Source organism: Salvelinus namaycush, chromosome 2, assembly GCF_016432855.1.
Source record: "Salvelinus namaycush isolate Seneca chromosome 2, SaNama_1.0, whole genome shotgun sequence".
In the NCBI taxonomy this organism is placed as follows: domain Eukaryota; kingdom Metazoa; phylum Chordata; class Actinopteri; order Salmoniformes; family Salmonidae; genus Salvelinus; species Salvelinus namaycush.
In genome coordinates this window covers 20133828-20148691 of record NC_052308.1, presented here as the reverse complement: position 1 = coordinate 20148691, position 14864 = coordinate 20133828, and the positions used below count along the sequence as shown (strand labels likewise).

General features: G+C 44.0%; 1 protein-coding gene across 2 annotated transcripts in view; it reads left to right on the top strand.

The window, feature by feature from the left end:
- The window catches only part of LOC120059966 (membrane-associated guanylate kinase, WW and PDZ domain-containing protein 1-like), a 167822-nt gene that overhangs the window by 99061 nt on the left and 53897 nt on the right, over positions 1–14864 (top strand). For both annotated transcript variants that reach the window (XM_039009053.1, XM_039009047.1), the window contains exons 3-4: positions 12882–13001; positions 13654–13860. In XM_039009053.1, the coding sequence (XP_038864981.1) occupies positions 12882–13001; positions 13654–13860 (327 nt within the window). The remainder of the gene's footprint in view (positions 1–12881; positions 13002–13653; positions 13861–14864) is intronic.

The window sequence follows — 14864 nt, the reverse complement described above, 5'->3', positions numbered from 1 at the left end:
GTAGCTATCAGTAGAGTCAAAGATAGGGGGGGGGATCAAGTGCTGCTTTTTTGGGGGTGGTGGGTGGAGGTAAGGAGGAGGATTATTTAAGATACTGTTTGAAGAGGTAGGGTTTCAGGGACACTGCTGTCCTAGCTTCCTGTAGGGGTGGGAGGGCCAACAGACCTCAGGTGGCCGAACGGAGTGCTCGTGTTGTGATGTAAGGGTTTCAGCAGAGCCTGAAGGTAGGGAGGGGCAGTTCATCTTGCTGTTCTGTGGGTAAGCACTATGGTCTTGTACTGGAAGCCAGTGGAGTGTGCGGATGAGCGGGGTGACATAAGACAACTTAGGAAGTTTGAAAACCAGGTGGGCTGTAGCATTCTGGATAAGTTGCAGGAGTTTGATGGCACAGACAGGAGAGGACAAGTGCCTGGATTAGGACCTGCGACGCTTGTACAATACTCTACTTTTCTTTAATGTACTGTGCTGTACTCTCCAAACTTGTGAACCAAACTGTGGTTTGTGACTACTATGATTTCCCATTGTAGCCAATTCAATTGCAAAAATTTTGTTTAGCGATTTCTTTTCTGCATATTACGTTACCAATTTAAATAATTCAAAAACAAAATTTATAGCAGTAAAAATACTAGAACTAATTGATAGGTCTACCTCTACTCCTATGAACTTTCATTATCCTCACTCCTCATGAGGGAGAGAAATTAGAATATATCTTATAAAGATATGTGGGATTTTGGTAATGGAATTTCAAAGGCAATGTTTCTTAAACTTAAAAACTGAACATGATATTAGTTGTCAGGGTCGTTACTTCAACAGTATTGTGTTTTGATGTATTTCTAATACCTTTTTAAGACTTTTTCTGGTAGATGTTTTCTAAGACCCCTTTTCCATCTGAAATCAAAGCCTTTGCTTTTTCGGATGGAAAATGGTTGAAAAATTTAAATATGCCTTCATTTTACTTGACACCCAATTTGACATGCGCCCATGAAATTCACATGTTGGTGCTCATAGGTCATTTTACATGGAAATGGAAATGCGGGCTACAGTAGCCTCACCACAGCTGGTCTACTAGGTAGGATTCAGCCCAGACAAAACAAAATCATTTTGGCCGCTCAAATATAGGCTACAGTATGCAGCTAATTCTGGGGGGCATGACACACCATCGTTTTTACATTGAATGTTTAAGGACATGAACATTGTGCACTAGGTTGTTAGCAATATATGCAACAAAGTCATGTCCACCCTTTGAAATATCTCTGTATCCCATTATCAAGGAGGAAGACATGCAGTCAGTAATGTGATGGCGGAGTGTGGCTCACTGTCTCCGTTCTGTCGCAGTGAAGTCGGCCAAGAAGTCCAACTCTGTGTTGCCCTTGTGGGAAGGGCTGAATGTAGGTCGTAGCTGAAATCCAAGCACAGGCTCTGGGGGGGCTCTGCTGCTCTGGGGAACGGAGCTGTAGAGAGGAAATAAACCGATTTTCACACACAGCTATTTTGAGCAGCAGCGTGCCTCCACAACCTCCTTTTGCCTTTCTGATATATTTTGGAACCGTGATGTTCAAAACGTGATTGATTTTAGAGCAGTGTGTGTTTGCCTCAGTGGTGCCATCTCTGTCAGTGTAGAGATGGGCTATTTTCTACCCTGGTTCTATATATTTTTGTCCTGAACCAAAAGTGGGTGATCTGAATGTAATCTTCTCCTTGCCAGTCCTTCATCGGCCAAGGGAATGTATAGTGCTATGTAATTGACTCAGAATCATTTCTGTCTTTTTGTCCTGCAATGCAATTTTGCACTCAAATCAAATATTACTGTCAGGGTCTAGCCTCACAAATGTCAGTGTTGAAAATATCTGAGTCAATTGTGCCAGCCAAAGAGAGAGCAGAGGCTCCCTAAAATAGTCTGTCATCAATTAAATATGCATTAGGCCCTTGGATTAGTCTGCCAGTGCAGCAGTTCGGTGACGACCAAAAGGCAGAGGTTAGTTGACTCGAATCCCCATCACTGAGGGCATTGAAGAGATCCATGTAGTTGGACAAGGCACAAGATAAACTGTTTATTTTATATACAGTATGGGAGGAGATTGTTCCACTCTATACAGCACAGATTCCCACCTTCTGATTTGTTGGCTGGAAGCATCCAGGGTGTAGTGCTTTTAAGGTAGAGAGGACTGTTTACAGGAGGCTGCTGGGTTGTTTCCTGCAGCACTGAGGGACACAGCCAGAGGGACAAAGAAATAAAGGGCTTCCTGTGAACACACTCTCGGGCCAGGGGGGATTGGTAATGGGATCGTAAGGCAGGAGGGGAGACCAGTCAGGCCTGTCCTAACTGAATCAACAGCTCTGTCCTTCCCTCCCACTGTACCACACCACACCCCTGCCCACACGTTAATCTATTGGGAAGGAGGCCCTGAGGAGAAGTGTCAATCTGAGACAGGGACCAGGTGGGAGTGTAACTATGGTCAATGATGGCGAGAAGGATAGACTCAGGGTTGTGTGTGATGGTTAGCACTTCATTGGAGATGACAGGGATAAGACTGTAGACAGTAGGTCATTGATTGTCTCCGAGGTAGCTACCTTAGGTTACAGTGACTCTAAAGGTAATTATGACTGGTGAACAGTGGTGGTTATGTTTAGATTGTGGTTAAATTATCACGTTGATGTCATCCCCCCTTATAGCATCCAGCTCACAACAACAGGCGTGATGGTTGCATGCCAGGCCAGGGGATGATGTATTGTTTGTGATTGTAGAGGAAACATTACCAATGTATAGGGGGTGATAACAGGTTAATGATGATAGCTGTGACATGGTCAGGGATGATTGTGGACTAGTTGTAATGTTGCTAACTTCAGCTGCAGTCACATGGGGATGTGGTATAGGTCACTGGCTATGGGGTTGATTAGGTCAGACCAGGACACTCATGCTGAACAGAAGAGAGATGCAGGAGAACACCTCATTCACAGTGACCGAGGACACATCCAGGTGTGTGTGTCTGTGTATTGCTGGGGAGAGGTTGCTTTATAAAGCCCCATTAGGAGATTGTTATTCCTTGTTTGGACCGGGACAATGCCATTTGGTGGCCACAGCCCCTCCCCCTTAGTAGTAGGCAAGCTACAGGTTTATGTGTGTGTGTGTGTGTGTGTAGCTGCTGATTGTGATGTTTCCTCTGCTAACCTTTGAGCGTTACAGGCTGGTCTGTGCACCATGTCGTGCTCCTGTGTCAACCGGTGGCCCAGTCACCCGAGAGCAGCAGGGCATGTGCTGGGATGGAAGGATCACGGGAGGGAGGGAGTGGGACGGTTCACATGGGGTTACAGAGAGGCCATGCACTGTCAAATATAACCGACAAAAAAGGGCTATATTGGCATGGGAAACATATTTTTACATTGCCAAAGCAAGTGAAATAGACAATAAAAATAAAAAAGTTCAATTAAAAATGAATATTAAACATTACACTCACAAAAGTTTCAAAGGAATAGTGACATTTCAAATGTCATATGGATATGTATAGTGTTGTAACGATGTGAAAATAGTTAAAGTACAAAAGGAAAAATAAATAATAAATATGGTTGTATTTACAATGGTGTTTGTTCTTCACTGGTTGCCCTTTTCTTTTGGCAACAAGTCACAAATATCGCTGCTGTGATTGCACACTGTGGTATTTCTCCTAATGGATATGGGAGTTGATCAAAATTTGATTTGTTTTCGAATTCTTTGTGGGTCTGTGTAATCTGGGTCTTTATGGTCATACATTTGGCAGGAAGTTAGGAAGTGCATCTCAGTTTTCACCTCATTTTGTGGGCAGTGTGCACATAGCCTTCTTCTCTTGAGAGCCAGGTCTGCCTACATCGGCCTCTTAATAGCAAGGTTATGCTCACTGAGTCTGTTAGTAATCAAAGCTTTTCTTAAGTTTGGACAAAGTCACAGTGATCAGGTATTCTGCCACTGTGTACTCTCAGTTTAGGGCCAAATGACATTCTAGTTTTCTGTTTTTTTTGTTTTTCCCCCCCCAATGTGTCAAGTTATTTGTCTAATTGTCTTTCTCGCGCTCAAGATATGAAGGTTGATATCAATGGTGCATCCCTAGTCATGTCCCTCAGTTGTGGATAAAAACTGATGGGTTCTGTCTGTGTTTTATAGACTGAAAAACAGCAGACTCTTTTCCAGTTCTGTGAGGAAGTCAAGTGCAGTGTATATGGAGTCTGTGAGGAGAGTGAAGCAGACCATAGTAGACTAGACCTGCTACTCTCCCTGAAGCCCTTCTCTCTCTGAGTCACACAACATACTGTACCATGTCTCCTCCTGTTTTCCTGTTCACTTCATCAGGGTTCTCTCCTCCTCACACAAAAATCACCAGGTCAGACGCCCCTCTTCCTCCTGGTCTCCATATTCATGTATGTATGTGGTGATGTGCCTGCTTGGTTCTCCTCAGTGTTCTCACATTAATCGTTTAGAATGCTGTTAATTGACTACAGCTCAGCCTTCAACACCATACTACCGTCCAAGATCATCATTAAGCTCGGGGCTCTGCGTCTGAACCCCGCCCTGTGCAACTGGGTCCTGGACTTCCTGACGGGCCGCACCCCAGGTGGTCAAGGTAGGCAACAACACCTCTACGACACTGATCCTCAACACAGGGGCCCCACAAGGGTGCTTGCTCAGCCCCCTCCTGTACACCCTGTTCATCCATGACTGCGTGGCCACGCACGTCTCCAACTCAATCATCAAGTTTGCAGACGACACAACAGTGGTAGGCCTGATTACCAACAATGATGAGAGAAGAGGTGTGGGCCCTGGCAGGGTGGTGCCAGGAAAATAACCTCAATGTCAACAAAACGAAGGAGCTGATCGTGGACTTCAAGAGACAGCAGAGGGAGCACATCCACATCGACGGGCCGCAGAGAAGGTGAAAAGCTTCACTTCACTGACAATCTGAAATGGTCCACCCACACAGACAGTGTGGTGAAGAAGGTGGAACAGCACCTCTTCAAACTCAGGAGGCTGAAGAAATTTGGTTTGTCACCTAAGACCTTCACAAACTTTTACAGATACACCATTGAGAGCATCCTGTCGGACTTTATCACCGCCTGGTACGGCAACTGCACATTCCGCACCCACAGGGCTCTCCAGAGGGTGGTGTGGTCTGCACAACACATCACCAGGGGCACACTGCCTGCCCTCCAGGACATCTACAGCACCCGCTGTCACAGGAAGGTCAAAAAGATCATCAAGGACCTCAGCCACCCGAGCCATGGCCTGTTCACCTGTTACCATCCAGAGGGCGAGGTCAGTACAGGTGCGTCAAAGCTTGGTCCGAGAGACTGAAATACAGCTTCTATCTCAAGGCCATCAGACATAGGCACCACTAGCTGGCCACTGCCCAGTACCCTACCCTGATCTTTAGTCACTGTCACTAGCCGGCTACCACCCGGGTTACTTAACCCTGCACCTTAGAGGCTGCTGCCTGTATACATAAACATGGAACCCTGGTCACTTTAATAATGTTTGCATATTGTTTTACCAACTTCATAGGCCTATCCTATTTAACTATGCTTATAATTCACTGTATCACAATTCCAGTGGGTCAGAAGTTTACATACACTAAGTTGACTGTGCCTTTTGAACAGCTTGGAAAATTCCAGAAAATTATGTCATGGCTTTAGAAGCTTCTGATAGGCTAATTGACATCATTTGAGTCAATTGGAGGTGTACCTTTGGATGTATTTCAAGGCCTACCTTCAAACTCAGTGCCTCTTTGCTTGACATCATGGGAAAATCAAAATAAATCAGCCAAGACCTCCACAAGTCTGGTTCATCCCTGGGAGCAATTTCCAAACGCCTGAAGGTACCATATTCATCTGTACAAACAATAATACGCAGTATAAACACCATGGGACCATGCAGCCGTCATACTGCTCAGGAAGGAGACGCGTTCCTAGAAGGCCAGCATCCTGGAGTCGCCTCTTCACTGTTGACATTGACACTGGTGTTTTGCGGGTACTAATTAATGAAGCTGCCATACATACTCTGGAGTTCGACATTGTCCTAATATTTCTTAATTCCATTATTTTACATTTTAGATTTGTGTGTATTGTTAGATGTTACTGCACTGTCGTAGCTAGGAACACAAGCGTTTTGCAACACCCGTAGTAACATCTGCTAAATATGTGTATACGACCAATAACGATTTGATTTGATTTAGGGTTTCTTATATGGGCCTGCTCTGTCGTGCCTCTGTAGCCTTCCATTTGTCTATGCCATTAAATGAAAATGGTATCAACTACATTATAAGGAAATAAAGCCCTCAATGTCAGAGGAGACTGAGGCTGGCTTCTGAGTGATTCTGTTATTCCAGGGTTGTCCTTAGCAACAGAACAGAATGTCTCACGACATGCAATGCAATTACATTTTTATGTACAGATGGCCTAGGTCTGTAATTTTCACTACCTTACTCCATACACAAAAGGTTCATCAGTGTACATTGTTTGTGAGGACATGTTTGTCACTGCAGTGGTTAACACAACATTCTAATGTTGTAGCATACAAATAACTGTGCTACCATGCTAAATAGTACATTATGAGTGGACAGCTACTCAGTATTTAAAGCCTTATCATCAATCAAGATTCTACTGTTTTACTGATGATCTTATTGCACCGACATATCTCAACAGTACTTCTAGCCATGAGTTAACGGTGGGCTAACGCTTGCATCTAATCTCAAAGGCTTTATTGTGTGTTGATGTGTGGATTATGATAACTGTGTAACGGTTATTTCTGGGCTCTCTCTTGTGTTCCTCTGGGTTTGTGAGGTCAGGCTGGAACGAATGAGGCCTGTGCTGTGGCGCTACTCGTTAAAGTGATACTCTGAGGAGCTTTGAGAAGGACTCTCTCTTCCATAGCAGACATCAATTGAGCTTTGTATGGGACAGGGAATTCATTAACTCAATAGGAATGACAGTGTCCTAATCTGGCCGAGGCTGAGGGCTGAGAGGCAGGCTTTTTTGGCCTGGAAATACTGATAACAACCCACACTTCCTGTTTGTGTCCGAGGGGAGCCGTGTGATTGGTGGGATGAGTCAACAGCACTCTACTGAGTCTGCTTTTTTAGTAGAACACTCATCCTGGGGGAAGCCTCCACCAAGGTCAACACTCTACAGATGTATTGTCTGCAATGGGAGACGCTTCAAAGTTTCTCTGATAAAGTTCATGCTTTGTTTGAGGGTTTGTTTTGCGCATCAATATTTCCCCGCACTGAGTGGATGAGTTGTGAACAACAATGACCAGCCGGAGATTTTAAATCGCTGATCGCAGTGATGTCGTACACAAGCTATGTTGTAAACAGAACACAGAACACAATGCCATTAAGTCACATCTCCTATATAGCGGTGGCTACAGGGGAGATGATATTGAAGAAGTGATTGAGAATATGACAGTGGTGTGATGAGACCATGGCAGTGGGGTGTGTGAGTTATCGTCACGTGTCTGATTTGACAGCTGTCATTAAAATGCGGTGAGGAGCATTTCCCAGCATCTTCTCCCAGCTCCCTGTGCTATTTTTACCAGCAGCCATATTCTCATCAGCTCACTGGAGTGATGGGACGATAGAGGAGTGGAGGCTGTTGCTCTCATGTTGAAGAGAAAGAGAACAAACAGGAGAGATTTGGTTACCAATCCATTGCTTAAGGGGAAGCAGCTGCTGCCTCGTGGACAGACATCTTTGTAAAGACACCACGGTGTACTAAGCAACATGTAGAGCAGACCGATGGTATGTATGTAAAAAAAAAAAAAACGTCTCGAAAATATCATGAGTGTATGTATTTTAATTAATCCACCATGACAAAGCATTACCTCAATCATTATTGGGTCGAGCAGAATATCTTAGTAGTAGTAGTATTTTAACTACATTGTTTAGGTAATGGAGAGTAGAAGGCAGAAATAGAGAGAGATGGAGCGATATAAGAGCGAGATAGTGGGCGAGAGATGAGTTTGACTGGCTCTGCCGTCCTGTCGTCAATTAACATAGCAGTGTTATATAATCTCGTCACCAACGCACCATAGAGCTGTTTAATACTGATTACACCAACTGGCGCCTGTCAGCATCCAATAACATGTACAGTAGCACGCACAGGAAAGCCGTTCACAGCCTTGATTGCCAAACAGTCCCCCTTGCATACATCTCTATGTTAAATGTCATCATTTCTTGTTATTTTTGAAAAGTTTTGGATTATGTATGCAAAATTGTGTACCCGACCAATATAATTTGATTTGATACACACACACACACACACACACACACACACACACACACACACACACACACACACACACACACACACACACACACACACACACACCACACAGTAGTGTTACTCAGACTCACAGGGTTTCACCTCATAATGAACGCTTAAATAAACAAGACTCATCTTTAACTTGTTGTCCTCCAATTTAAGTGGTCATTGTCACTGTTAAATGAATTATTTTGTCGCTATGTGTCATGCTTGAATCATGACACTACCCAGGTTTCCATCAGGGGAGGCTGCTGAGGGGGATGACAGCTCATAATAATGGCTGGAAAGGAGCAAATGGAATGACATCAAACACATGGAAACCATGTTTGATGTATTTGATACTATTCCACGGACTCTCCTCCAGTCATTACCACACGCCCGTTCTCCCCAATTAAGGTGCCTCAAAGTTCCTGTGGTTTCCATCCAACCTTTTTATGTGAGTAAAGTACATGTCGAATAAAAAATCACAACAGGCCGGATGGAAACAGCATATTTGTCAGTAAACTTTAGGTGGGATCTTTTTGTGTCTGTAAAATTAATTATAGGAGAAATGGCAGTGGAAGCGCTTTTCTTCGCAAATATTGATATAATCACCATCATATCAACGTAAACTTGGAGTCACGTGATGCTATGTTGTGTGGTCCTTCCACTACGACTCGGAAAATCATGCAGGTTATTAGGCTACAGATGAAATAAGTTATGATGTACTTCAGTGTGGTGAAAGCAGGGGCGCAACTTTCACTGGGGACCGGAGGGACATATCCTCCCTACATTCTGAGATTGCATTTTTGGCCCACCCAGTTTTATCATTGGAATTTGATAGGCTGTTTGGAGTGTTTATCCGACTGGATAAAATATATATATATATATAATTATGTCCCCCCCCACTTCTAAAACCAAAGTTGCGCTCCTGGGTGAAAGTGCATGGTGATGAGCTTGATGCTCCTTTCAATAAATATTTAGGCTCTTATTCTGGTGACATGATGATCAATGCTTGGCTTCCGTTTGGAAAAATGTAAATAATCTTGCACCTTTGTCCACAATAATCTCATCATGTAGGCTATAACCACACTGCATCTGCAAGCCGTTGGCTGGAGCACAGGTGCCAATACCAGAGTAGGCACGTTAGCTAAATACACATTTTAGTGACAAAACCATCAGTACAGTTGAAAATGCAATGGAAACCAATTTAACTTGTATTTTTTATTCGGTCCATGGGAATTTAACCGCAAAAGTTATTTTTTGTGCACTACGTCATTTTGCACAGACTTTTTTCCACAACAAGTAAAACATGTATTTTTTTTTCGCCAGGTAAGCCAGTTGAGAACAAGTTCTCATTTACAACTGTGACCTGGCCATGATAAAGCAAAGCAGTGCGACACAAACAACACAGAGTTACACATGGAATAAACAAATGTACCGTCAATAAAACAATAGAAAAGTCTATATACAGTGTGTGCAAATGAAGTAAGATTAGGGAGGTAAGGCAATAAATAGGCCATAGTGGCGAAAAAATTACAATTTAGCAATTAAACACTGGAGTGATGTGCAGAAGATGAATGTGCAAGTAGAGATACTGGGGTGCAAAGGAGCATAAAAAAAATTACAATATGGGGATGAGGTAGTTGGGTGTGCTATTTACAGATGGGCTATGTACAGGTGCAATGATCTGTAAGCTGCTCTGACAGCTGATGCTTAAAGTTAGTGAGGGAGATATGAGTCTCCAGCTTCAGTGATTTTTGCAATTCGTTCCAGTCATTGGCAGCAGAGAACTGGAAGGAAAGGTGGCCAAACGAGGAGTTGGCTTTGGAGGGTGACCAGTGAAATATACCTGCTGGAGCGCATGCTATGGGTGGGTGCTGCTATGGTGACCAGTGAGCTGAGGTAAAGCGGGGCTTTACCTAGCAAAGACCTATAGATGACCTGGAGCCAGTGGGTTTGGCGACAAATATGAAGCGAGGGCCAGCCAACGAGAGCATACAGGTCGCAGTGGTGGGTAGTATATGGGGCTTTGGTGACAAAATGGATGGCACTGTGATAGACTGCATCCAGTTTGCTGAGTAGAGTGTTGGAGGCTATTTTGTAAATGATATTGCCGAAGTCAAGGATCGGTAGGATAGTCAGTTTTACGAGGGTATGTTTGGCAGCGTGAGTGAAGGATGCTTTGTTGTGAAATAGGAAGCTGTTTCTAGATTACAGTTTACAGTCTAACCAGACACCTAGGTATTTGTAGTTGTCCACACATTCTACGTCAGAACCGTCCAGAGTAGTGATGCTAGTCGGGCGGGCAGGTGTGGGCAGCAATCTGTTGAAGAGCATGCATTTACTTTTACTAGCATTTAAGAGCAGTTGGAGGCCACGGAAGGAGAGTTGTATGGCATTGAAGCTCGTCTGGAGGTTTGTTAACATAGTGTTCAAAGAAGGGCCAGATGTATACAGAATGGTGTCATCTGCATAGAGGTGGATCAGAGAATCACCAGCAGCAACAGTAACATCATTGATGTATACATAGAAAAGAGTCGGCCTGAGAATTGAACCCTGTGGCTGCCAGAGGTCCGGACAACAGGCTGTCCGATTTGACACACTGAACTCTGTCTGAGAAGTAGTTGGTGAACCAGGCGAGGCAGTCATTTGAGAAGCCAAGGTTGTTTAGTCTGCCGATAAGAATACGGTGATTGACAGAGTTGAAAGCCTTGGCCAGGTCGATGAATACGGCTGCACAGTATTGTCTTTTATCAATGGAGGTCATGATATCTTTTAGGACCTTGAGCATGGCTGTGGTGCACCCGTGACCAGCTCGGAAACCAGATTGCATAGCGGAGAAGGTATGGTGGGATTCGAAATGGTCGGTGATCTGTTTATTAACTTGGCTTTCGAAGACCTTGGAAAGGCAGGATAGGATAGATATTTATAGGTCTGTAACAGTTTGGGTCTAGAGTGTCTCCCCCTTTGAAGAGGGGGATAACCACGGCAGCTTTCCAATCTTTGGGGATCTCAGATGATACAAGAGGTTGAACAGGCTAGTAATAGGGGTTGCAACAATTGTGGCGGATACTTTTAGAAAGAGAGGGTCCAGATTGTCTAGCCCAGCTGATTTGTAGGGGTCCAGATTTTTCAGCTCTTTCAGAACATCAGCTATCTGGATTTGGGTGAAGGAGAAATGGGGGAGGCTTGGGCAAGTTGCTGTGGGGGGTGCAGAGCTGTTGGGTAGGGGTAGCCAGGTAGAAAGCATGGCCAGCCGTAGAGAAATGCTTATTGAAATTATCGATTATCGTAGATTTTTCGGTGGTGACAGTGTTTCCTAGCCTCAGTGCAGTGGGCAGCTGGGAGGAGGTGCTCTTATTCTCCATGTACTTTATAGTGTCCCAGAACTTTTTGGAGTTTGTGCTACAGGATGAAAATTTCTGTTTGAAAGAGCTAGTCTTTGCTTTCCTATTTGCCTGTGTATATTGGTTCCCAACTTCCCTGAATAGTTGCATATCGTGGGGGCTATTCGATGCTAATGCAGTACGCCACAGGATGTTTTTGTGCTGGTCAAGGGCAGTCAGGTTTGGAGTGAACCAAGGGCTATATCTGTTCTTAGTTCTACATTTTTTGAAAGGGGCATGCTTATTTAAGATGGTGAGGAAAGTACTTTTAAAGAAGAACCAGGCATCCTCTACTGACGGAATTAAGTCAATATCCTTCCAGGATACCCGGGCCAGGCCAATTAGAAAGGCCTTCTAGCTGATATGTTATAGGGAGCGCTTGACAGTGATGAGGGGTGGTCGTTTGACCGCGGACCCATTACGGACGCAGGCAATGAGGCAGTGATCGCTGAGATCCTGGTTGAAGACAGCAGAGGAGTATTTGGAGGGCAGGTTGGTCAGGATGATATCTATGAGGGTGCCTGTGTTTACGGATTTGGGGTTGTACCTGGTAGGTTCCATGATAATTTGTGTGAGATTGAGGGCATCGAGTTTGGATTGTTGGACGGCCTGGCCTGGGTGTTAAGCATATCCCAGTTTGGGTCGCCTAACAGTACAAACTCTGAAAATAAATGGGGGACGATTAATTCACATATGGTGTCCAGGGCACAGCTGGGGGCTGAGGGGGGTCTATAACAAGCGGCAACAATGAGAGACTTATTTTTGGAAAGGTTCATTTTTAAAGTAGAAGCTAGAGCTGTTTGGGCACAGACCTGGATAACATGACAGAACTCTGTAGGCTATCTCTGCAGTAGATTGCAACTCCACCCCGTTTGGCAGTTCTATCTTGGCGGAAAATGTTGTAGTTGGGGATGGAAATTTCTGAAATTTTGGTGGCCTTCCTAAGCCAGGATTTAGAGATATGATGGAAACATTTCTCTGATGGAAAAATGTACATATCATTTTTATTTTAGAATATTCGTATGAAAATCTATTGTCAATTGGATGAAAACCTAACTACCGACTATTTAAACATGCTTTATATTGGAGCATATATCTGAGTTAATCTCACTCCAATTTTAGCCACATTTCCTGTGTGGAAGGCTACATCAATATTGGCCATACCATCACCTAACATTGTCTTATCTTCTTGGTTGACTGACCCGTTCCACTCTCTTATTGGCTCCTCAGGTACAACCCGCCCCCCACGTGACGGAGAGGTCCCTGGAATAGATTACAACTTCCTGCCTGTGGAGGACTTTCTGGCTTTGGAGCAGAGCGGAACCCTTCTGGAAATAGGAGCATATGAAGGTAACTATCTGCAGCAGGTCATCAGTTGAATCCTGGACAAGTTGTTTACTTTGGTATTTACTGTATGTGGGTGTAGTGTGCTGTATATCTCTGGAGGTGAGTGTACTAGGAGTTTTTTAATTAAACAGGCTTCTGCATTTAGTAGTCAAGACTACAAGGGATTCACACCCTGTGTGTATAATCCCATTCCCACAGGATAAAGTCATCATTACCCTGGCATTATGTTCGGTGTGAAAGGGGTCGAAGTCGTGAGAGAAGGGGAAGGTGTCTGCCATTGTTCGCAAGCAACTTTCAGTGTTGTGTATATTTTAATAGTGAAGAATCGCAATCAACACCTGTGGAGCATTACACATGTCATGCATAAATACCATTCATTCACATGCACATTTAATGAAGTGGCTGTTCTGTCACTGTAGCTTGGTCAGTAGGCCTAGACAATGCTCCACTCTCCCAGAGGAAACAAACACCCTCCTCCCTTCCTCCAATAGAATGCACTAGACTACAAATCCCAAAAGAAACTCTGTGGTCATGCCTTCTTAGTCCCCTCATCTGCATACAAAGACTGTGATTATACCCCCCTCTTCTACCGCCTTCCCCTTTATCCCTTCCCTTCTTTTTTTTCTAAACATGCTAATGTCCTTCTGTTGCCTAGGTAACTATTATGGAACACCCAAGCCGCCAAGGCAGCCCCCTAGTGGGAAAGTGATTACCAGTGATGCTTTGAAAGACAGCCTCCCGGGCTCCCAGCACTCCACTCCCCGACGCACCAAGTCCTACAATGAGATGCAAAATGCTGGAATAGTGCCTGTAGACCTGGAGGAGGACGAGGAACTCCCGGAGATGAACAGTAGCTTAACAGGTAAGAGAGAGAGGAGGGAGAGGGAAAGACTGTTAGAGAGTGGGTGAGGGAAAAGGAGAGTGGGAGGAAGAGGGGGCAGGAGGGAGAGACTGCTGGGCTATGGGAAAGAGTGCAGGATACAAGTGGTCCTTTGTGTGGTGAGTGGGTAGTTGGTTGTTCAGTCTACATCCGCCACTGTCTATCTGAGAGTAGAAAAAATAGTGCCACCTGGCTTTGAAACCAGTATGCTGGCTTTCTGTCTGTTTCTGTCTGAATTAAGTTAATGGTTACTAATACAACATGATTTGACATGTGCTGTTTGAGTGAATGAATATGTATCCACTGATTGTACTTGTGAACAGGAGCATGATAATTTTCTTACTTGTAGAACTGTGTTGTAGAAGTGTTTATTTTTGTTCTCTGTGTGTGTGTGTTCTTGATATCAGTTTTCATCTAACATCTCACTGTTTTCTCTTGTTTTTGTATTTGCAATAGATAATACATATTGTTCTAGAAATACTAGGCTCGTGAACACAGGTTGGTCTACATGTATGAGCCACGTATTTCTGGTTATTACATGTTGTGATTGCTGGTTTTTACATGTTGTGATTGCTGGTTTTTACATGTTGTGATTGCTGTTTGGTGACTGTTGTGTTTGGTAATGTTCCATATTTTTCATATGAGAGTACAGGATACATTGTTAGTTTTGTTATTTTTTCTCTTATGTGTTAGAATATCAGTGCTTTAAAAAATATATATTCCCCTCCACTCTCCTGGTATGTTATTTGTGATTGGGTCATATTAACTGACCCTTACTCTTCAGCAATGGTCTGAGAATATTTGTGGTGATGTGGGTTTGATTTCAGATTGGACCAAGAGTAGTTAATTTGTGAGCAGTATTTGTAAAGACAGCCAGATGCCAGGGGTGTGAATAGGATTTGATGACCTCAGAGAGAACAAGAAGAGTGGGGGGGAGGTGCACTAATCTAATCATCACAGTCCCCAAGAGGTCAGATCAGGGGCCT